The sequence below is a fragment of the Arabidopsis lyrata genome (assembly GCF_000004255.2).
Source record: "Arabidopsis lyrata subsp. lyrata unplaced genomic scaffold ARALYscaffold_5, whole genome shotgun sequence".
Classification (NCBI taxonomy): Eukaryota; Viridiplantae; Streptophyta; class Magnoliopsida; order Brassicales; family Brassicaceae; genus Arabidopsis; species Arabidopsis lyrata.
Genome location: NW_003302551.1, coordinates 4617069 through 4640147, shown reverse-complemented (window position 1 = coordinate 4640147; position 23079 = coordinate 4617069). Strand labels below are relative to the sequence as shown.

General features: G+C 33.6%; 5 protein-coding genes across 10 annotated transcripts; 4 read left to right on the top strand and 1 right to left on the bottom strand.

The window, feature by feature from the left end:
* The first annotated feature begins 984 nt into the window (after positions 1 to 984).
* LOC110228655 lies at positions 985 to 2676 on the top strand. Its single transcript, XM_021026586.1, has 4 exons — positions 985 to 1328; positions 1405 to 1575; positions 1736 to 1792; positions 2190 to 2676. Exons 2-4 carry the CDS (start codon positions 1423 to 1425, stop codon positions 2622 to 2624), a joined length of 645 nt encoding a protein of 214 aa, XP_020882245.1. The 5' UTR covers positions 985 to 1328; positions 1405 to 1422; the 3' UTR covers positions 2625 to 2676.
* A 1936-nt stretch (positions 2677 to 4612) lies between these two features.
* Positions 4613 to 10484, top strand: LOC9313175. Its single transcript, XM_002877061.2, has 21 exons — positions 4613 to 5033; positions 5478 to 5529; positions 5625 to 5701; positions 5780 to 5913; positions 6000 to 6096; positions 6177 to 6234; positions 6326 to 6434; positions 6534 to 6657; positions 6810 to 6996; positions 7153 to 7475; positions 7630 to 7718; positions 7800 to 7870; positions 8057 to 8167; positions 8251 to 8316; positions 8448 to 8585; positions 8682 to 8787; positions 8873 to 8944; positions 9061 to 9116; positions 9215 to 9374; positions 9524 to 9675; positions 9793 to 10484. Exons 1-21 carry the CDS (start codon positions 4981 to 4983, stop codon positions 10063 to 10065), a joined length of 2508 nt encoding a protein of 835 aa, XP_002877107.1. The 5' UTR covers positions 4613 to 4980; the 3' UTR covers positions 10066 to 10484.
* Positions 10485 to 11575: 1091 nt separating this feature from the next.
* On the top strand, positions 11576 to 13711 carry LOC9313174. Its single transcript, XM_002877060.2, has 3 exons — positions 11576 to 11775; positions 11878 to 12054; positions 12159 to 13711. The coding sequence occupies exons 1-3, from the start codon at positions 11653 to 11655 to the stop codon at positions 13503 to 13505; spliced, it is 1647 nt and encodes a 548-aa protein (XP_002877106.1). The 5' UTR covers positions 11576 to 11652; the 3' UTR covers positions 13506 to 13711.
* Positions 13712 to 16005: 2294 nt separating this feature from the next.
* On the top strand, positions 16006 to 17164 carry LOC9311520. Its single transcript, XM_021024085.1, has one exon. It carries the CDS (start codon positions 16275 to 16277, stop codon positions 16992 to 16994), a length of 720 nt encoding a protein of 239 aa, XP_020879744.1. The 5' UTR covers positions 16006 to 16274; the 3' UTR covers positions 16995 to 17164.
* Positions 17165 to 17904: 740 nt separating this feature from the next.
* Positions 17905 to 19969, bottom strand: LOC9313173. 6 transcript variants are annotated; one of them, XM_021023952.1, is made up of 8 exons: positions 19702 to 19969; positions 19290 to 19375; positions 19056 to 19151; positions 18751 to 18831; positions 18606 to 18665; positions 18453 to 18533; positions 18222 to 18304; positions 17905 to 18103 (listed from the first exon to the last, which is right to left on the bottom strand). In XM_021023952.1, exons 4-8 carry the CDS (start codon positions 18814 to 18816, stop codon positions 18067 to 18069), a joined length of 327 nt encoding a protein of 108 aa, XP_020879611.1. In that variant the 5' UTR covers positions 18817 to 18831; positions 19056 to 19151; positions 19290 to 19375; positions 19702 to 19969; the 3' UTR covers positions 17905 to 18066. The 6 variants fall into 6 exon arrangements, with proteins under 6 accessions (XP_020879611.1, XP_020879615.1, XP_020879613.1 ...); XM_021023956.1 differs by having other exon boundaries at positions 18222 to 18298; XM_021023954.1 differs by having other exon boundaries at positions 19056 to 19140.
* Positions 19970 to 23079: the final 3110 nt, after the last annotated feature.

Sequence of the window (23079 nt, the reverse complement as noted above, 5' to 3'; positions counted from 1 at the left end):
AAGACAAATAAAGTTATTTCCAGTAATATCAATATAATTGACATTACTGAAAGAGATGTAAAAAATTAAATCAAGTAAACTTTTTTGATAGTGTTTGAGTCATTCCACTACGATTTCATTCATTTTTTGCTGTTCGTAAATGTTTCTAATGACAAAAAATAATTTAGATTTTTATTGGTGTCGTGAAAATTTTAAATTAGAGAAAATCTATATAATAACCAAGGTTTAAAAGGGCATTAGGCGCTAAGTAGATGACGACCTTCCGCCTAACGTCTAGAACGTTTAGTCTGGTCTAAACGGTTTAGACGATTTTAGAATAAACCAATATATATTTATATAATATTATATAAAATGTTGAAAAAATATTATAAAAGCTTAAAATTGTCAACTTTTTGAAAATAAATTTAAATTTAACATTTTAAAATAGAATAAAATAAAATGATAGGTGTTTTTATAGTTAAACCGCTATTTTAAATATATTTTTAAACTTCAAAAATATTAAAGACACATTTAAATTCATCTAAAGCCGTCTAATGACCGTCTATTCCGTTTAATAGTCGCATAGTCCGCCTAATCTATCATGCCGCCTAATAGTAACGATTTTAAGAAAATCACCGATTTTAAAAAAATCACCGATTTTAAGAAAATTGAATCCGAATAGAAACGCCTAACGTCTAGACGGCCGCCTAATCCGCTCTCGTGAACATTGACTCCTGAACACTGATAATAACATTAAGAGAAATGGTCTCTAATAGCACTTAAATATGTTTTGTGGACATATTTAGCACCTAATCCTTAAACTTTCAAAAATAGCCCTTTAAACTTTAACGAAATCTTAAATTAATTAATTAAAATGGAAAAGTCAATTTCACCATCATCACGAGAAGCTTACGATTTTGATTCCGGTGAAACTATCGATCTCAGATATTCAATTCCAATCTCAGATCTTCGGGTAAGTGCTCGATCTCTATCATCAATTTCTTCATCAATCATGTTAGATCATAATACGTTAAGATTTGACAATTAATTTTTGGGATTAATGACAAGTATGTCGGAGATTCAGTCAAAGAAGCTTATGCTCGTGCTAAATCGGCGAAATCTCCGACGAATCCACAAGCTTTGTTTATTGAGGAAAGATCATGTGTATGGAGCTATGTCGATCTAAGATTGTAACGGATTTGTATCTCGTGATCTCTAGTCATGTCCTTGTTTTTGTTTAAATGGTTCCTGGAGTTGATTAAATTGTGTTAGTGAATTAAAGTTTGGATGATAAAGACGAAGTTTGCATCTACGAGGAACTTGACGATTTGGTACTTGGAGAACTTGAGGTAAGCATACAAAACTTCTTATCTCCATGCATTACCATTAATCTTATAAGTTAGGATCTATGTGACGTTTATGCAGGCTGAAGAAGGCACTAGAATGGACATCTCAAATTCTGTGCCACCAAGTGATACATGTTCAACGCCTGAAAAAGGACAGGGCAATTATTCATTAGTTTTGCCTCCTGCTCGAGATTCTGCTGTGATTCCTATAGGAAATTCACATTCAACGGCTGCACATGAAAATCAGAAGGTAAAAACTCAATTTCATAGGTTTTAGGAAGAATACATTTAGTTTTAGGATGACCTTCCTAAATACTGCAATATACAGATATGATCCGAACTAGTCGTCTTTTTTTTTTTTTTCAATTTTAACTGTTTGTTCATATGCCTATCTATCTTTGTGTTTGTAGGAACCTCATCCTTCAGTTAGAACTTCTTCTATCTCTGCTGCACATGAAAACCAAAAGGTAAAAACTCAATTTCATAGGTTTTAGGAAGGATACATTTAGGTTTAGGATGACCTTCCTAAATACTGCAATATACAGATATGATCAGTTTCTAGTCGTCTTTTTTTTTTTTTTTTTTTTTTTTTTTTTTTTTTTTTTAAATTTTAACTCTTTTTCATATGCCTATCTATTTTTGTGTTTGTATTAACCTCATCCTTCAGTTGGAACTTCTTTTATCTCTGTTGCACATGAAAACCAGAAGGTAAAAACTCAATATCATAGGTTTTAGGAAGGATACATTTATTTTTAGGATGACCTTCCTAAATACTGCAATATACATATATGATCCGTTTCTACTCGTCTTTTTTTTTCAATTTTAACTCTTTGTTCATATGCCTATCTATTTTTGTGTTTGTAGGAACCTCATCCATCAGTCAGAACTTCTTCCATCCCTGTGCCATATAGTGATACATGTTCAACGGCTGAAAAGGGAAGAGGCAATAAGTCATTGGATTTGCTTCTTGCTCCAGATCGTAGTCCGATTCCTATAGACAGTGTACATTCAACACAAGGTGCTGATGATATATATGTTAATAAATATTTCATGAACAAGACTGAGTTAATGCAGAAGATGAGGACATGGGAGTTGGAGTATAAGTTTGAGTTTAGGTCTCGATGGTCTAACAAAGAGAGAGTGGTTTTGGTATCTGTAGATGATAAATGTACTTGGAGGATGTGTGCAATGAGGGTAGACTCTTCTGATTTCTTTGTGGTGAAGAAGTATTGCCATGAGCACACATGTGGCACTACACATAGAAATGCAAATCATAGGCAAGCTACTGCGAAGTTATAAAATCTCTTTTTATGTCATGATGTGTTTTGTGTTTCATAGAAATATATATGTTCTTTTGTACAAGATCTTATAATTAGAAGTTTGGCTCACTGGTTACATGTTCTATTACAAAAATAATAGGTCCCAGTTTCGAAGGAACTAACTATTACAGCTTTTTTTTTAGGGAAGGTCTTCCTGAATATGTATATATTCTTCCTGAATTTTTGGAAATCCTTCCTGAATTTCAAAAATTGTTTACTTTTGCATAGTTTGCCTCATATTAATCACAAATTACACATTTTTGAGGGTCAATGATCTATAAAATCTCTTTTTATGTCATGATGTGTTTCGTGTTTCATAGAAATATATACGTTCGTTTGTACAAAATCTTACAATTAGATGCTTGCTCGCTGGTTACATGTTCTATTACAAAAATAATAGGTCCCGGTTTCGAATCTTGGTGGAAGTAAGTATTACAGTAAGGATATGCTGAGAGCATACAACTGAGTGGATAATCTGTAGGAAACATATGATATCTGACAAAATACCATACATTGAATATCTAAAAAAAAAACATAAATATAAACAGATGATACTTTTCTAGTATTTATAAATCATAGAACCAATAACACATGATTTTAATTAAGATTTTAAAATCAATGATTATATTTTAATCAATTATTTTAAAATCAATAACACTTGACTCGGCTAAGCTTTTCAATGTGTTGTTGACATGTCAATTTTTTCAATGGACCACTGAAAGTCTGAACCCATGTAAGAGTCTGGTCCTTAAAGTTAGCACACGCTTGGAATTTTTTCTAAATTGTAAGGTTCACGGAGGTCAATGCTTAGTTTTAGCTAATGATATGAACGAACTCAAGATCTTAAATGAAAAAACTCACATACAATGTTGCAATTTTGACAGGTTTTGAAGAATTACACGACACACAAAACAGAGAAGACATGAAACATTTTAAGCTATCAAATGTTAGATTCAGTTCAATCAACAAGCCTAACAAGAACTAGAAACTAAAACATGACACTACACTATAAACTTAGGCAACCATAACTCTAAAAATCTGATGAAACATGATCAAAAAAAATCTTTATCGATTTCAACTTATCACAGAGAGATGATTACTTATAACCTGGACAAAGACTAGAAACTCTCCGATATGAAGTTCAAAAACAAAAGTATTCCACTTTTTGTAAGAGATCCACAAAAACCAAATCGTTGGAGACGATTCAAAACACCAAAAAGAAGAGAAAAGAGCTTAAGAGGATATGAAAACATACTAATGGGTCAGGGCGGAGAAAATGGCAGCTTAGCTTCTAGCGAAACAAAAAGGAAACCGTGAAGAATTGGCGAAACAGAGTTGGCGAAAGGTAACCGTGAAGAATTGGCGAAACAGAGAGGAATCGTGAAGGATTCCGACGGAGGCGACGAGATCGTTGGTCGAAGATGAGAGAAGACGAGACCGACATAGGCATTTAGGGTCTCAAATTTTCTATTTTCTGTTTTAGTTAATGTTTAATTAAAAATTTTGGGTGCTATTTTGGAATTTATGAAATATGGAACTATTTTTAGAAGAAAAAAAGTTTTTTTGGGCCATTTGTGTAAATTGCCCTAACATTATTATATGTTAGGATATAATGATCTTATTTATATATATTCAATCTCTGTTCAAAAATTTAAGTTGTATATTTATTTTTTTCGTTTTTCATAATATTTCATTTAATTTTTGTCAATTATTGTTTTTATTTAATGTGTGATTTAGTTTAGTTTTAATGTTTTTGTTTTAATAAATAAAATATGTGGAGCCCATAAAAAAATATATTATGATGACATGGATGCTGATGTGGACACCTTAAATGGAGAGAAACTCTCCCATTATATATATAGATTTAAGTGTTTTTGAAAAAGAAATGTGTATGACGTGGCGGTTGTGATTCACCGCTTATCGAGAAGCCTCTTATCTACTCAGAGGGTCCAAGGTGAAAATAAATGTTTCCATTAAATTAAATGCCAAAGACGGATCTTCAATTGAAGATTCTCACTTTGAATTCGAGATTAAACCCGACCCGGATCCGAATCTGAATCCAACGCCAGCTCTCAACCCACTTCGGTGCTTCAATTGCCGTCAACAATTTCTGTTGTTTACCGGAGAAACATCTCAAAATCATTCGAAAAATTCGAACTTTTTATTTCGCTCGATATACGATTCGATTTTGTATGATTTTGATCCCGGAACTGGATCAGATTTCATCAGAGAGTTTCTGGAATTCGCTTTAATCGAGAAGCAATTATGAATCTCGAGAGTGAAGGATGATCCAGAGAAGAAGACTGGAACTTTCAAAGGATTGATTTTTAACAATCATGTGGCTTTCCTTCTTAAGACCCAGAGATCGATTCTCCTTAGCCGAACTCAGGTTTTAATTTTTGTTTTGATCGGCTCCGATTTTGCAACAAGTTTTAATTTTTGCGATTTATCTCTGTTGGGTTTAATTTCAATTGTGGTTGAGATTATCTTTTGGTTGTGAGTTCTTTAGCGATTTTGTAAATTCTGGCAAAAAAATTGTTTCTTTTAAGGAACTGGTAGACTCTTTGGTATTAGAATTGGTAGTTTGCAATTAGTTGCTAGGGTTTTTGGGAAGTGGAATGGTTGATGAGTTGAGTAGTGCCATTGTAGGGCAACTATATAAGTTCATCTTCCCCAGTTTCAGGGGTCAAAGGGACTATCTTGACCATAGGAGAATGATTTGTTTGCGGAAGTTCATTGAGATCGTAGTGTTACGACATTAGTTGTTCGTTGTTATACCAGATGATGATGAAACGTAGTAATTGTTGAAAGTTTGGTTTTGTTTTTTATATAGGTATTTGACTGACCAGCTGAGAAAGATTCAGATAGTGAACGAGGCTAATAAGGTTAGTGGACATAAGTCTTTGCATTTTAGCAAATCTCTTGGCATTGTTGTTTTGTTAGGCTTTGATGTTTGTTTACCGGGTGTCATTTTTTGAAGGATCTCGTTGTCGAGGCACTGAGATCGATTGCGGAGATATTAACTTATGGTGATCAGCATGACCCCTTATTCTTTGAGTGAGTCTTTTTGCTAATTATCAGTCAGCACCTTTAGATTTTTCTATTGGCATTTGTTAATATTTGCCATTGTTGCAGATTTTTTATGGAGAAACAAGTAATGGGAGAGTTTGTACGTATTTTGAGGGTTAGCAAGACGGTAACAGTTTCCGTACAGTTGTTGCAAACCATGAGTATTATGATCCAAAACCTAAAAAGTGAACAAGCCATATGTGAGTTCATTAGATGCATTATATTTTTCTATGAGAATTCTCATGATTATAGTCTATTGATGATCTTCCTTTGGAACTCCTTGCAGATTACTTGTTCAGTAACGAATATGTAAACTATTTGATAACATATACATTTGACTTCCAACACGAAGAGCTTCTATCTTACTACATATCCTTCTTAAGGTACATTTTCCTGCTGATGTCTCGGCTTCAGGAAGTACTTACCGACTGTGTCTGATAACTGTTTTGTTTGTTTTATGTAGAGCGGTTAGTGGGAAGCTAAACAAGCATACAATATCGTTGCTTTTGAAGACCGAGAACGTGAGTATTCTTGTAGTTTCATGTTCCTTTAACTTTTATATTCCTTCATGGATTTTCCTGCCATATTTTAATTCTGCGTTTCTGCGTCTAGGATGTAGTAGTTTCTTTCCCCCTTTATGTCGAAGGCATACAATTTGCATTTCATGAAGAGAACATGATACGCACTGCAGTTCGTGCCCTGACTCTTAATGTATATCACGGTCAGTCAGTTCTAATAGTTCTTTTGACTTTTCACTCGTATGATATACGTAATCAGAACTTTTAGCAAAATTTTTGATGCTTTTAATTTGTTTTTGCAGTTGGTGATGAATCTGTGAATGATTATGTAGTTAGTCCACCGCACACCGAGTACTTTTCAAAATTAATTTCATTTTTCCAAAAGCAATGCATGGATCTAAGTGCAATGGTGTTGAACACTCTAAAGTAAGACTCAGTGCAATTTCATTTCCCAGGGAAATAGCTTGTAAAATTGATCATTACTTATCACAAACCCTTTTCATCTACCTACTTAGTTTGTTTCTGTATGATCTTGGTAAATTATATTATGAAAGATTTTCATATTATTCTTGCTACAGGAGCCCATCTCCGGATTCAGGTGGAAAATTGTTTTCTGCCGTTGATGGGATTGAGGACACCTTGTACTACTTTAGTGATGTTATCTCTGCTGGCATACCTGATATCGGGAGGCTGATAACAGATCACATTCTGCAGCATCTAACTCTTCCACTTCTTCTCCCGTCTTTATGCTCCGAGGCTGTAAATGTACAAAATATCACCTTTTTCCTCTTAATTTTATTCTCAGGGGTGATTTATTTGTTCCTTTGGGATTTTTTTTACCCTTGTGGCCTTGTTAGGTTTGACTATTTGCTAGAGTACCACTTTTAGTTCACTAAAGTATTGCTTTTGTGATTATTTCAGGATATATCAGTTGATCCTGTCACTTCTCTCTACCTGCTTTCATGCATCCTGCGGATAGTTAAAATCAAAGATTTGGCAAATATGACTGCTGCTACTCTTTTCTGCCCTGTAAAAGCATTCATTTCAAGTTCCCTGGTGAAACCTAATAACAGCTTGGCTCCTGAACTCCTTACATATGGAAATGGGCATCCAGACAAGGGTGTTACTGAGGAGGCAGATCAACAGTGTTCAAGCACTGCAGTCATGAGTGAGGATGGAAAGTCTCACGTTTGCAGTGAAGATACTCCGAAAAGTATCTTCAACAATTCTCATATGACGTTTAGGTAACATGTTAGCAAATAAGACCGTGAATGAAGTTGAGATAGTTGCTTTTTACACTCGAGCTACGTATGATGCTGTCTTAGTATTGTCCCTTTTTTTAACTATTAAGCTGTTGAAGTTTTTTTTTTGTTTTTTTTCTTATTTTTTTGTAACTAGGGAGACTTTACTTCAGTATATTTCTGAGGGAGATGATGTACAAGCTCAGGGTTCCTTGTTTGTGCTAGCCACTTTGCTGCAGACAAAAGGTATTGCCATATTGGCAGTGGCATTGTAAAGATTCTTCTCGCCTTTTCTTGTTTTGACATCTTACATTCTGATTTTGGTAGAACTTGAAGAGTCAATGCTAGATGCTTTTGGTATTCTTCCTCAGCGTAAGCAGCACAAAAAACTTTTGCTGGTGAGTTTTTATCATTATCCTTTATTCTTGTGCATAATATATTTTCCTGCAAAGCCAGGGCAAATCTCATCTGCATGGATATTGTTACTAATACCTTCTACTGGACCATCTACTATAGCATGGACCAAAAAATATGAACAACCTTTTTTTCTTATTCAAAACTTAATTGGTAGCCATCTCTGACAGCAATCTTTGGTTGGGGAGGACACTGGTGAAGAACAACTGTTTTCACCGCGAAATGGTTCAATGAGAGATGGCTTAAGTAGTGAACTTGATTGGTATCTACGGAGGTTGGAGGTACTTCACTGCACTCTTAAACTCCATCTCTTTGGTGTTGTATTATTCTGTGATTGACTTATTCGTTCAAGTAACTTCAACAGGAGCAGTTTGGAGTGTGCTGTTCATTGCCTGGGGCTGCAAGGTGCCCCCGTGTACATAGACATCAGGTATATTATGAATGTTTGTAAACCTAACGTACTAGCCTAGCTTCTTCTGAAATTCCAACTTGCTAAAGATTGGTTCTTTTACATAACAGTGCAAAAGTTCCTGTCTTAAGTTAATAACAAATATGGTGTAGGTGGTGGATACATTGGTCACTCTTCTCTGCCGAGAAAACATATCTGCAGAAACATTATGGGATGGAGGATGGCTTTTACGCCAATTGCTTCCTTATAGCGAGGCAGAATTTAATCGCAAACATCTCAAGATGCTGAATGTATATTGCTTTCAAGATGTTTTTTTTTTGGTTTGACACTGTTTCTCTTTCCCCTCTCCCTCTCTTGATTATTTACCAGTTTCCTGTTTATGGCAGGTTTCGTATGAGAAATGCAAAAGTGCCCTTACCCGAGAAATTAAAGGTACCTGGCCTGATCTACTTATCACAGTACTGCTTGATGAGTGGAGAAAGTGCAAAAGAGGCAAGTAAAGAAGCGAATTTTGGATATGTTGGATTTTGATTATAAGATATGTTCAATGAATCTGATACCAAATCTCTTCTGACAGTAATCGAAGCTCCATCACCTCAAAAAGAGCCTAAATCTGTTCTTCTCCAGCTGGATAGATCCTCTTCTAATGGTAGAATATTTATTACACATTTTGCGCAATTAGCTGATAACAAATGTGAATGATATGGGTATTCCTTGTTGAAACTCTATTTAAGCAAACCATTAACACTTGAAGATCTTTTATAGATGCTGTTAGCGAATCATCATTCACAGCTGGTGAAAGAATGTGCGAGGTGGTAAAGGTATGTTAATTGTTTTCTCTTTATATTTCTATCAGCGCTTGTCGTTCATGTATATAAAGACATACATTTGATAATCAAATCAACCCTTTCCTCCTTAGGTTTTCGTGCTTCTTCATCAACTCCAAATCTTCTCGCTGGGTAGGCCTTTACCCGAGCAGCCTCCGATTCACCCTCCAGCCAACCGATCTGAAACGTCTCGTGCCACAATTGCTGGGTTGGATGTTTCAGTCCCAAAACCTGGCACCGAACTGAAGCTAGGTTAGCACATGATGCTTTTATGCTTGTCCTACTTTCACCATCTAATCAATTACATTATGTCACGATCAATTCTCTTGTATTTATTAGAATTCCAGTTTGATTGATTTGTCTTTGTAGTTGATTTAATATTTTGCAATTTCCTGGTGCAGTTGATGCTGTACCCTGTAGGATTGCCTTTGAAAGAGGTAAGGAACGCGATTTCTCGTTTCTAGCATTATCATCTGGTGAGTCTGGGTGGATTGTCCTTGCTGATCCAGATAATGGAATCGTCCGTGTAACCGCACCTTTAGCCGGCTGCAAAGTACGTAATCACCTTCACCGTCTTCTTCTTTACTGAAAATGCTTGTGAAGACCACACAGCAAGGACAAAATGATAATCATAGTAAATGATCTATATAATCTTTTGTTTGCTTTTCAGCCCCGGATAGATGAAAAGCACCCGAGATGGCTACACTTGAGAATTCGACCATCTACACTACCATTGTTGGATCCAACAAAGCGAGGAGTCTATGAGAAGCTCAAGTCCAAAGGTTTAGTAGATGGGAGATGGATATTAGCATTCAGAGACGATGAATCTTGCCTCTCTGCTTACTCAATGGTTGCAGGTGAGATCGATCAACAATGCAGCGAGGTAGAAAGAAGGTTAAGGCCATTGTTTGACCTAGAAAGAAACCAACAAGAAGACCAATGAAACATCACACTTCCGATGCATTGCCTTCATCGACTTTGTCTTCATCGGGTTTAGATCTCTCATTCAAAAGTTTGGTATTGATCTTCCCCATCTTGAATATAAGAAACTCCAGGCAATTTAGATGCACTCTTAGGAGCAGCTTCCATGATTCTTTCAACGTACCCAGTTTTCAGGTGCCTTGTTTCGCAAGTTTCGTGTCCATCATTTTTTGTTTGTTTGTTTTTGTTTATTAATTTTTTTTTTTTTTTTGTAATAGTGGTCTTAATGTAACATCATTGTATAAAATACCATTTGCTTCATCTACATATCCTCTAACGACCATACCTATGTATCAACTATCAAGACATTGTAGTTTGCAACATAAGGAGATTCTCTCATTTCCATCAATGAGCTCCTAAAGAAACAAGGTTTTTTTTTTTTTTTTTGGCTAAACTAAACAAACTTTTTATTCAGCTGATGTGTTCTTCCTCATTACCATGCAATAAATTGTTATATATTACAGCATCGGGCACCAAAACCCTCAGGAATTTCATATTAGAGCATTCATAACAAGGCCAAGACTATGAAGCTATGACATTGGAGAAGCCCAACACAAGCCCATGTAATTAGGTCTAAGTAGGTTCATATATATAGTCTCTTGCCTTGTTCTAAAAATCAGGCGGCCGCCTAGACGCTGATCGGAGGAGCACCGCGGCGATTTTGTCTAAATCGATGAAAAAAATCGGAGATCCGATTTTTTGTCCGCCTAGAACGCCTAGCCCAATTTTTTTTTTTTTTTACTTTTTTTATTTTAATCTAAAATTCAAAACGTCCTACTTATGTTCGTAATTTGTATAAAAATCATAAATTTGAAATTAAAATCTTGTTTTCATGTGTTTAATACAATTTTAAAAACAATATTATATAAATTTCTTAATTATAATGGATTAATATGTTTTAAAAACATTAAATAGCCCTAAAACTAATCCCCGATTAATCCCCGTGTAATCCCCGATTTTCTTGCTAGGCGCTAGGCGCACCCTCACCGCCCGACTAGCGCCTAGCGATTTTTTAAACACGGGTCTCTTGTAATGAACATCATAGTGTTAACTTTGAGAGTTGTCTCAAAACAACTCTCCTTCTCATCTTTATGAAAGTATCGATTGAATCATTGTGTTTTTGGTGACAACAAAGTAATCTTCCTCTTTTAGTTTCTTTGCATAATAAAGCTCTTAATAAGCTACTGCATTTTCAGTTTTATATATCTCTTTCAATAAGCTCTTATTGAGCAAGAATCTATCTTGTTTAGAAATGCTAACATTTCACACCTAATTTCGTAATGTGATTCGATAAGACGTTTGCAGTAATAAACTACGGAATCAAACCAATCCTTATGTATCAAAGATAAGCTAAAACTTTGTTTTACACACACTATGCAATAAGCATAGACAAGACATTAAGCAATTAAGAGAGAAAAAAGATTTCACATGCCCCTAATCCGATGTCGTTGCATGCCTTTATTGCCTTCGATATAATAACACAACGACGTCGTTTTTGTTTTATTTTTATGTTCGTTTTCAGATAAATCCAAAAAATGCGAAGGGTAAAATGGTAATTTATCCAAAAGCCTGTCAGTTCTTAACCGACCACTCCACCACCGGTGAAAAGACGACAGCTTTTTTCCTTTTCTCTTCGGCGGGAGAAATTGTGACTATGGAAGAAGAGTCAGATGTAAAAGACTATCTTGTGTTTTTGGTTTCTTTAACGATCTGGGTTTCTCATTTCTTGTTGATTACGAGCTTCGTTTTTACTTTTTTTGTTTGTTTGTTGTAGAAAACGACAGCTTTAAAGAATGCTTACGCAGAGATGATTCTAAACACAGCGAAAGAATCAGCGGCTAGGGTTATCGTTTCCGAGAGAAAATCAGCTCAGTTTCATCACGATCTTCACGGAACTAAAGACGAAGCTCTTCGTTTACTTGTCCGATTAAAACAAATGATTGATGCTAAGGTAAAGTAATCTTCTTGAGATAAAGTTGTTAGCTTTTTTTACTTTCTTGTCTCTCTTGTGTTAGATAAATTTGTTAGCTTTGTTGTTATTCATTGATTTAACAGACGATTGAAGCAGAGATTACATCATCAAACCAGCAACGACAGATTGATGTGCTTGAAGCTCAGCTTCAAGAAGCTGAAGATATTATTACTGATTTAAGGTTAGAGTTGAGATGGGTTAGAGATAAATTGGAGAAAGCTAGGAAGGATCAAGAAACCATTTCTGCTCCAGAGGTTGTTGTTGGAAACGTGTATCAGAGCTCATTAAATGATGATGAATGTTGTGGCGATGAAACCATTTCTGTTACAGAGGTTGTTGCAAGTGACTCTCTTTTGAATCAGAGCTCATTGTATAGTGATGAATGTGGAAATGACAGAATGCTGTTTGATGGGTTGGGTGTTGAAACTTCAAAGGTTTGTGAGTCTGAATTGGATGCAAATATCGGAAACAAGAAGCTTGAGCTGTCGAGGAATGGGTGTACACAGAGGATTCATGCTTTGGAGAGTAAAGCATCTGTTTCTGCAAGTGAAGAGGAACGGCGCATAACTGAAAAGGAAAGTGAAGAAAACTTGAGCTCAGGAAACACAAGATGTCTTGTTCTTGCTCTTAGAGCCAAGAATGCAGAGGTGATACCGTTAAAGCCGTCAAATTCACTAGGTATCAAGAAGTCTTGCAAATTACAAGGAAGGAGAAAGACAAGGTGGAGTAAACGAATAGCTTCACTAGTTAGGTCTCAAAGTCAGCTTATTAAACCTTGTCAATCTCAGTCTGATATTCTATGTTCCAAGAAATCCTTGGAAAATTCAGATGGCGAAGACTCAATGGAGACACATCTGTCGGTAGAGAATGAGGAGGTTGTTTCCCTTAATACCTGTAAAGGTTTGGAAGAACATTTGCAGCATAATGTTGATGGTATAGGTATCATCCGTAAAGGGAAAAGAAGCAAAAATGTGGAACATTTGGATGGTTTAAATCATACTGATCATGTGGTGGAGGCCTGTCAAGAATCTAATTTAGTCTCTATTGATGTCGAGGATGGTGAAAATAAGGCAGATACACCTAAAAATGAGACTAAGATAAAGCCGCATCCTCGTTTGGATCCTGTGTTAACTTCAATTGTGGATCCAACGTCAGGATCTAAACATGCTACTGTCATCAGTGTGAATGCAGCAAATCGATCAACAGATAAAGACTTGAAATCAAGAAAAGAAGACGTGTTGGTAAAATGTGAAGGTGAAGAAGATAGTGTGGTTCCAGCTACCAAAATGAGCTCTGATCAGTTGGTCAATCCATGTTCTGATTTGAAAGCTACTGCAGTGGTATCAGATCAAATCAGTGAGTCTCCGAGAACTGACGGAAATCGCCTTGTGAAGTATACATTCCAAAGGAAACGAAAAAGGGATCGTTAAACCAAAACGGATGGTGCAAGGGAACTAAAGTTTCATTATCCATCTTGACACCTTATTGTGATAAAAACCAATCTTGTTTCTTGCTTTTGAGATTCCACCTCTAGTGACATGTTCATAACCAATATGTGAGTTTTGAAAGTGTTCAAAAGCCCATTAACCTCGAACAGATCCATTAATTTGATAAAAATAGTCATATTTTTTCTAGACACACCAAAACCAAAATCGAATTTGAACCATAACCAAAACCATAATGAACCTCGTTATAAAAAAATTATGAATACTATAATCTGATGCAATTGCAACCCATGCAAGTGATAAAACATACACAACCATTTTTAAAGCAGTCGTCTTTTGACGAGATCCTAGCCACTTCATGTAGTTTTTGCATCCAAAAACGGATGTCTTCTACGAAAGAATTGTACCAAGCTCTTAATCAACTTAACCAAAATTATTGACAATCACTTTTACACCAAATATAATGGTTTGGAGAGAATGGTTTGTTATTTTTGATAAATTTTCTATTCAAAATGTATAATTCTTTCATCTTTTGAATTTGTAATGCTCGAAAACAATGACTTGAAAACGACTAGTGAAAAAATACTAAAAAAAAAAATCAGCAATAAAGAATAGAGTGAATTTGTGCAGAGGTAAAAATGGGGTATAAAATTAGGAAATAGACAATAGGGAGGTTTGTCTCTGACGATGTCCAAAAAAAACGATTGAAAAGGGGTTTAGTTTTGCCGGTTACTACAAAAACCCAATGCATATTTTGTCAATGCGCGTGGGGGAGAAAGGAAAAAATCTGACATTTAATACATGCTCAACAGTTGAATTGACCTTTACGCGGCAACAGACAGAAATAAGTGACGATTATTAAATGCGACTGGCTTTAGTTTGAATCTATAACAAAAACGTATGTGCAGAAATTACAAATTTTAAACCACTAACTTAATTGCGTAAATATCTATTAATAAATTTAGTTTTATATAGATCGATATATAACTCTATGAAAGTGCATGGATATGTAACTAAATTTATAGATAACTATTAACTCCTCAACTAATTAGGACATGTTTAACATATCGTCAATCTACGCTCTTTAGATCTGCATCTACGCTTTGTAGATCTATATGTAAAGGTCCAAAAATTGTGGTAAATCCTTATTTGTATCGTGAAAATTGTCTCTTTCGGCAAATAAATGTACCATCTAATTCTCTAGTAAAACAGTGTGAATAGTAAACACGGCGATGTATTTCTGCTTGATTTGAATGAATTCGAACAGAATTGAGAGAGTAAAAGAGAGAAATATGAACTAAATTGGGAAATAACCCAACACTTGCGTTCACCAATCATACACTTCATTGCCCATAAAAATCCTTATACTTCTGTGTGTAGAGATGTTAGACTCCGTCTAAGATAAGCAGTTCACATTAGTGATGTATCATCATTTGGTAGTGTACAAAAGAATCATATTCATGAGAAGTTGTCCCTATATTTCTAAGAATCTATATTCTTGAGAAGTATATACTATTATTAAATTATAAAATTTAAATTTTTTTAATGAATGAATCTATATTAATTTTAAAAGTCGGCAGTAAATTTATGTTAAATAATTTTGAATAAAAATTGTTCAATGCAATTATATATCAATATACATATAAGTATATAATATTTTTTGGTATTAGAACATTTGCACAACAGAAAACGCATGTGTTTTGGAAAGAAGAACAAACATGGGGCCACACACTACCATGACTCCATGAGAAAAATAACATGCCAGAGAGGAGCAGGCGTGTAATGTGTTTCAATTATTATATTTTATAGTAAGATTGTTATTCGATTTTTCAACTAAAAAAAGGTTATAGTTACATTTTTCCAATTCTGAAAAAATGTTCCCTCCTCTCAGCTTAGCATGGAGTTCCCATTAAACTTAACTTTGAGTAGCTAACACTTCTCTCATTTTTTGTAACATTTGGCAAAAATTGCAAGCTATCCACAAGCCATACAAGAGTTTATTTTAAAATATATTTTCTGTTTAAACTAAATATTTACAAAATATACATATTCATATTATTAAGTACATATATTTAAACTTCAACTAAAACTAATGATAAAAACATAAATATAACAAAATACATATGTTTATTATTTACGTTTTTGTTAAATAAATAAAAGGCTAATAGATTTTTCTGCGTTAGCGATGTTCTAAACTTTTGTGACTATTCTAGCGGTGCGGAATGGACTAATCCGCGGACAATCTACTCGATTGACAAGTCTAATTTCGAGCTATTGCATGTATTAACAATGTGGAAATTAATTATCTTAGTGATTAATTTTAATAATTATCATAATTATAAGAAGAAGACTATAAAATGTATCCCAGAAACTGAGGTGAACAATATTTTTTTTTCCGGAAAATAAGATTGAAAAATATATATTTTTTTTTTTGAAACGAAATAATTTTTTTTTTAAATACGAAATAAATTTGCATATAGTGGAAGTTGAAAATGATTGGTTTAAGGAAAATGGTCCCAAAGAGAAAAAAGGGAAACAAGAAAAGCAGACAAACATAAGAAACAGAGGAAATCAGAAAAGCCTGAGAAGAAAGTAATAATAATATGTCTAGAATAAGAGCAGATTTGAAGGGCATGCTTGTTCTTTGTCTCCTCCACCTTCTTGTTCTTCTCCTTCTCATGTCTTTTCATTTTCAGTTTGTTCTTTCTGTTCGCCATTTGGTCTTCCACAATCGGACCCACCAAATTCTCGTTTATGAATCTTGAAATTTTGTATAAGAATCGACGGGACGAAGAAGAAAAGAATCAGAGCAAAATAGAGAGAACAATGCAAATGAAGAGAGACATTAGAGTGGAGAAGAAGGAGGAAGAGAACATGTGTACTTCATTGTTGACTGCAGTTGTTGTTCTTTCAATGGCTTGTCTTAAACACTTTTCTTCTGTATCGTATTTGATCGAGCAATGGCGTTCTTTGGTCTTTCTTCTACTCAATGTCGTTCTCTTAGCCGTTTATTTTACCTCGACTCGTCCTAACCCCGGAGGGACTCATGATTTCAAGACTCGTCGAGGAGGTAGATTGAGGATGATGCGAGAGAAGAAGAATAAGAAGACAAGGATGGTGGTGGAACCGGCTTGTTCTGATCAAGATTTCGTAGTCGTTGAGCCAATGGAAGTGATCAAGAAGTGTGTTTTAGTGGAGGAGACGAGAAGGGTTTGTCCTGAATTCAAGGAAACTGTGAAAGATTGCTTGTTTCACAAGAAAGAAGTAGACTTTAAAGGAGAAGAAGATGAATTCGAGCCAGGGAGGTTATCGAACGAGGAGCTAAACGAGAGAGTAGAAGCGTTCATCACGACGTTTAGACAACATTTGGTGCTTGATGCGCAAAGAGGTAGAGATAGAGAAACCGACGAGAAGATGAGATCAAAAGACTCTGACATTAGCTTTTTAGGTCGGGAAGTCACTTGTTCGGTTTAAGAGTTTCTCTAATCTTTGTTTCTCTTAAAATTCGTTCGGTTTTGTTCGTTCTTTGGCTTCGTTTATTTTATGAGTTTGAGCTAATAGCTCAAAAGATCGCATGATGTAATGTCATAAGAACACCAGACTATATTCAAAACTTTTACATAAGAACAAAAAATTGAAAAATATAACCTTCTTCTATGTAAGAAATGAATAATAGACTTTAACTGGTCGGGTTATGGAGAACAACTCAATTTGTTTCGTGATGAGCTTAATAATAGAGAAGTCTAATCAAAAACAGAATATATTTTTTTTTACATAAAAAATCGTGTAAATCAGAGAGATGATCTTAGTTTATATATAATTATTTATATAGATGTTGTTTGTAATTCTATTTGCTAGACTATGGAGAAAAAAATGTATCATTTATGTTCTCTTATTTCGCAAACTATTAATCAAATTACTTTAGTGATTTATGTATTTATATTTTGAAGGAAGAAAAGAACTTGCAGAAGTGCTGTTGTGTGGTTCCTGTATCTATGGAAAGTATTTGTTGAACAATTTGTGATAATTATAAGTAAAATAAACCATTGTAGTATGTGCAAGTCCACGAACATAACACTACAAGGCAGACGGCACTTGACGTCAGTTTATTATGACTTTTACGTCAGTTACAAACTGACTTAAAACAAATAACAACGATTTCATAATCGACGTAATAACCTTCGACGCTAAGTATCTTCACATCAGTTACTAAACCGACACTTACTTTAACGACTAAATCTTTGCGTCGGTTTTACTGATTCTAACAACAGTTTCATGTGACTTAAAAGTTAAAAACTCTTTTCCTTTTTGAGTCAGTTATACTACCGACGTGTATATAATTAATATATTTTATGCTATCTATATATTACTCTAGTCAATTATGTACAATTTCAAATGATAATCTGTATAAAATCTCAATTAATAAAAAAAAATGTTTTTACATAGAATTTAAATGTCAGAGAAACAATATCATAGAATATAAGTGATGTGTATATAAATTTGTCTTCATCACAAATTTATCTTCGTCTTTAGCTCTCCATAGTTCTTAAATTGTTGCTTCTGTAATACACACTTCATCTTGCCTGAAATTAGATACAAGTTCCAGAATTATACATTTTGAAAATATCATCATAAAATTATCAATACAAGTTCTAGAACAGAGTCATAGATTTCCAAAACAGAGTTAAATTAGATAGTTACCTTGTCACTTGATATACTTGATGCAGAACGTTGTTAATAGCAGTAGCATGGTTTATGTTTCCTCCATTCTCATTCTCATTCTCCTATAAAATTAATGAACTTGTAAACCTGAGGAGGTTTCTCTTTTCCAGTTCTCATTCTCATTCTTAGAACTGTTAATCTATATACTCCACCACTACAATTCTCATTCTTAGAACTGCTAATCTTATAGTAGAACATTCATTTACTTACATGGAATTGAATGTCTCTGCAAGCTTCAAGAAGAACTTCAAGAGCACTAGCAAGCTTTATGTTTCCACTATTCTCATTCTCCTATAGAAGTAATGCATTTTAAAATTGTAGTACTCTTAACGTTGTTAATCTTATAAGAATACATTCACTTACTTGATATTCTCCACACTTGCTTTCCTGAGACATTTTCTTCTGTAATATTCCCATGTAAATCTAAAAACCAAAATCATGTTAATTATAAGAACATCCCATATATACAAGTAGTGTCTTACAAATATATCATATACAAACCTCTAACATGAACTTTCCACTTCCCACTTGCTAATTCTGGACCAAGAGGAGGTGGAGCAAAGAGATTTTCCATCTGTAGAATTTAGACCTATAAAATTAGAAACACAAGACGTTAGTATTAACTTTGGACTCAAAAAACAGACAACTAAAGTAGAAACTTTTTAAAAACCAGAACACTCAAGTGTCAAAACCCAACTTTAAAATCATACAAACTCAAACCAACGCTAAAATACAATGTCGTTCACTTTCAAAGGAAGTCTATCAATACAATGTCAATGTAATGGAAATCAAGTATTTGCTGTTCGTATATACCTGACTCTTCTTGTTTGGGTGTTTCTCAATCCAGTTTATGAATTGCTCAATCTTTTCATCAATTTTATTTTCCACTTCTATTTCACTGCATTGTACCTGTGACATATGGGAAAAAAGGAAAACCTACCAATATATCAAAATCAAAGCATACTCACCCATCTGGTTAAACTAGTAAGCTCCCTTCTGTATCATAACAAAAACCATAGAGAGGAGAGAAAGAAACTGAAATCTTACGTAAGTGATCTCAAAAAGCTCCAAATCAATATCTTTAGGGCAGATAAGACCAAGCGCACGATGAAAGACAATGGTATGTAGAATACCTGCATCAAATTACACCTTCTCATATTTAAAATTACACAAAAGTAACACAGAATTGAAAAAAAAGTTAATTCTACAACCAAAACAACAAGAAATTGAGCACCTACAAATTTCACTCAAGCTATTCAGATTCATGTATTGAAATTGATCTCCAAAACTCAAAATTCCAATCAATGTCTACAGAGATAAGCCTGAGAAAGACCTAATCTGGGATCTAAAGCACAAGATCTTAAACTAAAACATGATTAGATCCATAAGAGCCGATTTTGTTTCTATACCAAGAGTTACATAAAGCTACTTATGTAAACAAAATTTAAGAAATTCAAACCTTACGAACGATTAGAAAAAAATCAAATCGAGACTGATGAACGATGAGATTGATGAAGGTATCCAATCGAGACTGATGAACGATGAGATCGATGAACGATGAGATCGATGAACGCTTGAAATCTACTTAGAAGTTCAGGAAAACGAAAAACCCCATGATTTCTTCGATGAAATTGAATTCTCCGAAGAAGAAGAAACTCATGTTTTCTGGATTTGAGAAGAAGCTTTGGAGAAGAAGAGGATGAAATTATTCTTCGAAGAAAGAAGAAGTGGTTGATGTGTTTAGTGGTTGGGCCTTAAATCCAATAAACAAATTAGAAGAACCCAAATTGAATCCGTAATAAAAATGGTCCAAAAGTACTTTTGCGTTGGTTTATGACGTCGGTTTAATAACCGAATCTAAATCCCTTCTTTTTAAACAAATTTTACGTCATTTTCTAAACTGTTGTTAATTAAATGACTTTACATTGTAGATTTCTTGTAGTGTAAGAGCATCTTTATAGGTAAGCTCTTAGCAAATTCTTATGTAGATCTTAGGCATTAATTGATTTAATTTAATTCAAAAATCAAACTTATAGTTAAGAGACATCTCTTAGCTAAGAGCCAAAACTGAAGCTAAGAGACGGCCACATGTCCGTTTATGAGTGGTTGATGAGTTAAATTAGGCATCGATAAATAAACCGAACCAAAATCGATATCGAACCGATATATTTCGAATAACCGAAAATACCCGAAATACATTTCAAAATAATTAGTTATTTATATACTAAATAATCAAAAATACTTGAAAATATATAAAAATAGTAAAAATACTCGAACATAACCGAAAAATATCTTAAGTAACATAGGGAATTGCTAGAAGTATGTATTTAATAACGCAACAAGACAAAAAAAATAAAGAAAGAAAAAAAAAGACCAAAACCAAAAAAGAATGACCAAATAAAATTCCATGCATGTGCGTGTCTAAGAATCTTTATAAATGACTGAATACAGTATATAGTAATTGAACATAAAGATTTAAAGATTTTTAAGGGATATAATTAAATAAATATACTATTTCCATAAGGACAATTAATCACATACTTTATTATATGAAACTCTATAATCTATTTGAACTTATGTTAACTAAATAACAAATAGTCAATTACTAGTAAGGATTATATGCGAGAAAAAATTAATGAAAATTTTATTTAAAATAATTATTTCTCTTCCACGAACCTATAGTTTTTTGTTTCAATTTAAATGAGGTTTCACTAATTTTAGGTGTTATAATATGTTTACTTGTTTATCCCTATTTATCCATTTACTCATTATGACACATGTAATAAATGTATCTTGGAGGAATAAGATAGAGATTTTATTTGATTTTTTAAATAATGTGCAAAACCTCAAAATATCATCTATTATGAACCAGTGTTCTAGAATACGCTATACGGTAGGCGTACAGTGGAGCATAGCGTATAGACGTCTGTTTATGCGGGGACTATACGGTGGATATTTTTTTGTTAAATAAATAAATATATATATATATATAATAAAAAAATATAAATATAGTAACATGATGAATACTATACATGAATACAAAAAAATTTAAAATTTTCAAATTTACAAAATATTTTTAAAATTTTAAATAACTAATAAGCATAAAAATAATAGAAAATAATGACAATAAAGTTATTTATAGTTGCAGGAAAAAAAAAGTTATTTATAGTTAATTATTATGATTAATTTTTTAGAGCCAAACTAATAATTTTGTTAAATCATTTTTCCAAACATTAATGAAACGATATAGTTTGTGTTTTTGAGCATTTTTTTTAAAAAGCGCCGTATATGCGGAACTAACCATATATACGCCGTATAATCGCTGTATATACGGACCGTATAGATTTTACCGTATTAAACAACTGTATAGCTATAATACAGTACGGCTTCCCACCGTACAACGTATATGCGGCCGTACAGACCCGTATTTATTGTTATGAACATATATAGTGAATAAAGATGTTATGCAAAGACAGCTAAAGTCAATGATAAATTGATGACATGTCTGGTTGAGATTATATGTTTAAAATGCTTAAATTAGTATTTTTATTAGTTGTATAAAGTGACTTTATAGTTAGTCTTTTACTACTCTAAAACGTTTTCTTTAAATGAAATATAGAGTTTTTCCACGCAAAAGATAGTATAGATAAAATTCTCTGGCCCTCAATTGAGGTTTCTCAGAACTTAGTTATAGCTACATGTTTCGCCGTCAAAAAAAAAAGTTATAGCTACATTTTTCATGAGAGATGTTTTAGCAGATATCATTTACTGATTCTGTTTTTTAAAAACAATCATTTTAGTGATTCTATGAAACATATTTCAAGAAATTGTCTATAAAGGAAAGAAACCGGGAAACATGAAAGTATTTGAAGTTCATATAGATATTAGATTTAAAATTTAATTTACTAGCTTAACTCATACTATTACTAAAACAGAATTTCCTTTTTCTTTTGTTAACTACACTAAACCTGGTTTGAGGAACCGTCTACGTTTAACCGGATCCATGTTCTGAAATAATAGATAGGGCTACGGAGCGCAAAACCAAATATATTTGTTTTTTTGTTTTTTTTTTGGTTTAAATGTTAAGAAGCAAAAGATAAATATCTCTAAAGTTACAGATAAAACAAGTTGGGCAGTATAAGCTAGGTAAATGAAAGAAAAGAATATATATTAGAGTTGGTATTAGAAACTAAAAAAAAAGGTACTAGTAAAAATTGAGTGAAAAAATATTTATTTTTAAAATGAACTACTAAAAGATTGAGTATAAATGTAACACATTTTTATTAAATGAATCTAGTAAATATTTTATCTTTTCCGAGGTTGACGTGGTGTGGAGTATCTTCAGGCATTGTAGTGGTGGCCCTTTCTCGGCCGACGGGAGATTTTATAACCGATTTCTTCGGGTTGAGGACACTGGAGAAGTTGCAGTGGAGTCTCTCGCTGCTCAACCGCCTGGTGGATGATGCGATTACTGCAGATAACGCTTAAGATTGATGGGTTTTCGGTGGTTAACGGTCGATCTGGTTTAAATCTGAGATGGTGTCTCCGGATTACTTCTTTTGAGGGTTTATCTTAGTCATCGTCCCTCTCAACTCGCCGTGTTTTGCTTACACCGGACCGGATTGAAGATTTATTTACCTCGAAGAGGATTTCTGGTTCACGTTTTATGTAAAAATCTAGTTTGCCTGAGTCATTGTCCCTCTCAAGTCATGTAAAATTATAACATGTTACCGAGAAATATCAATAAATGAATTTGTTATTTTCTTAAATATTACGTTTTTCATTGTCATAATGTGCAAATACTCTAAAAGTAAAGTGAATAAACAAATTAGAATAG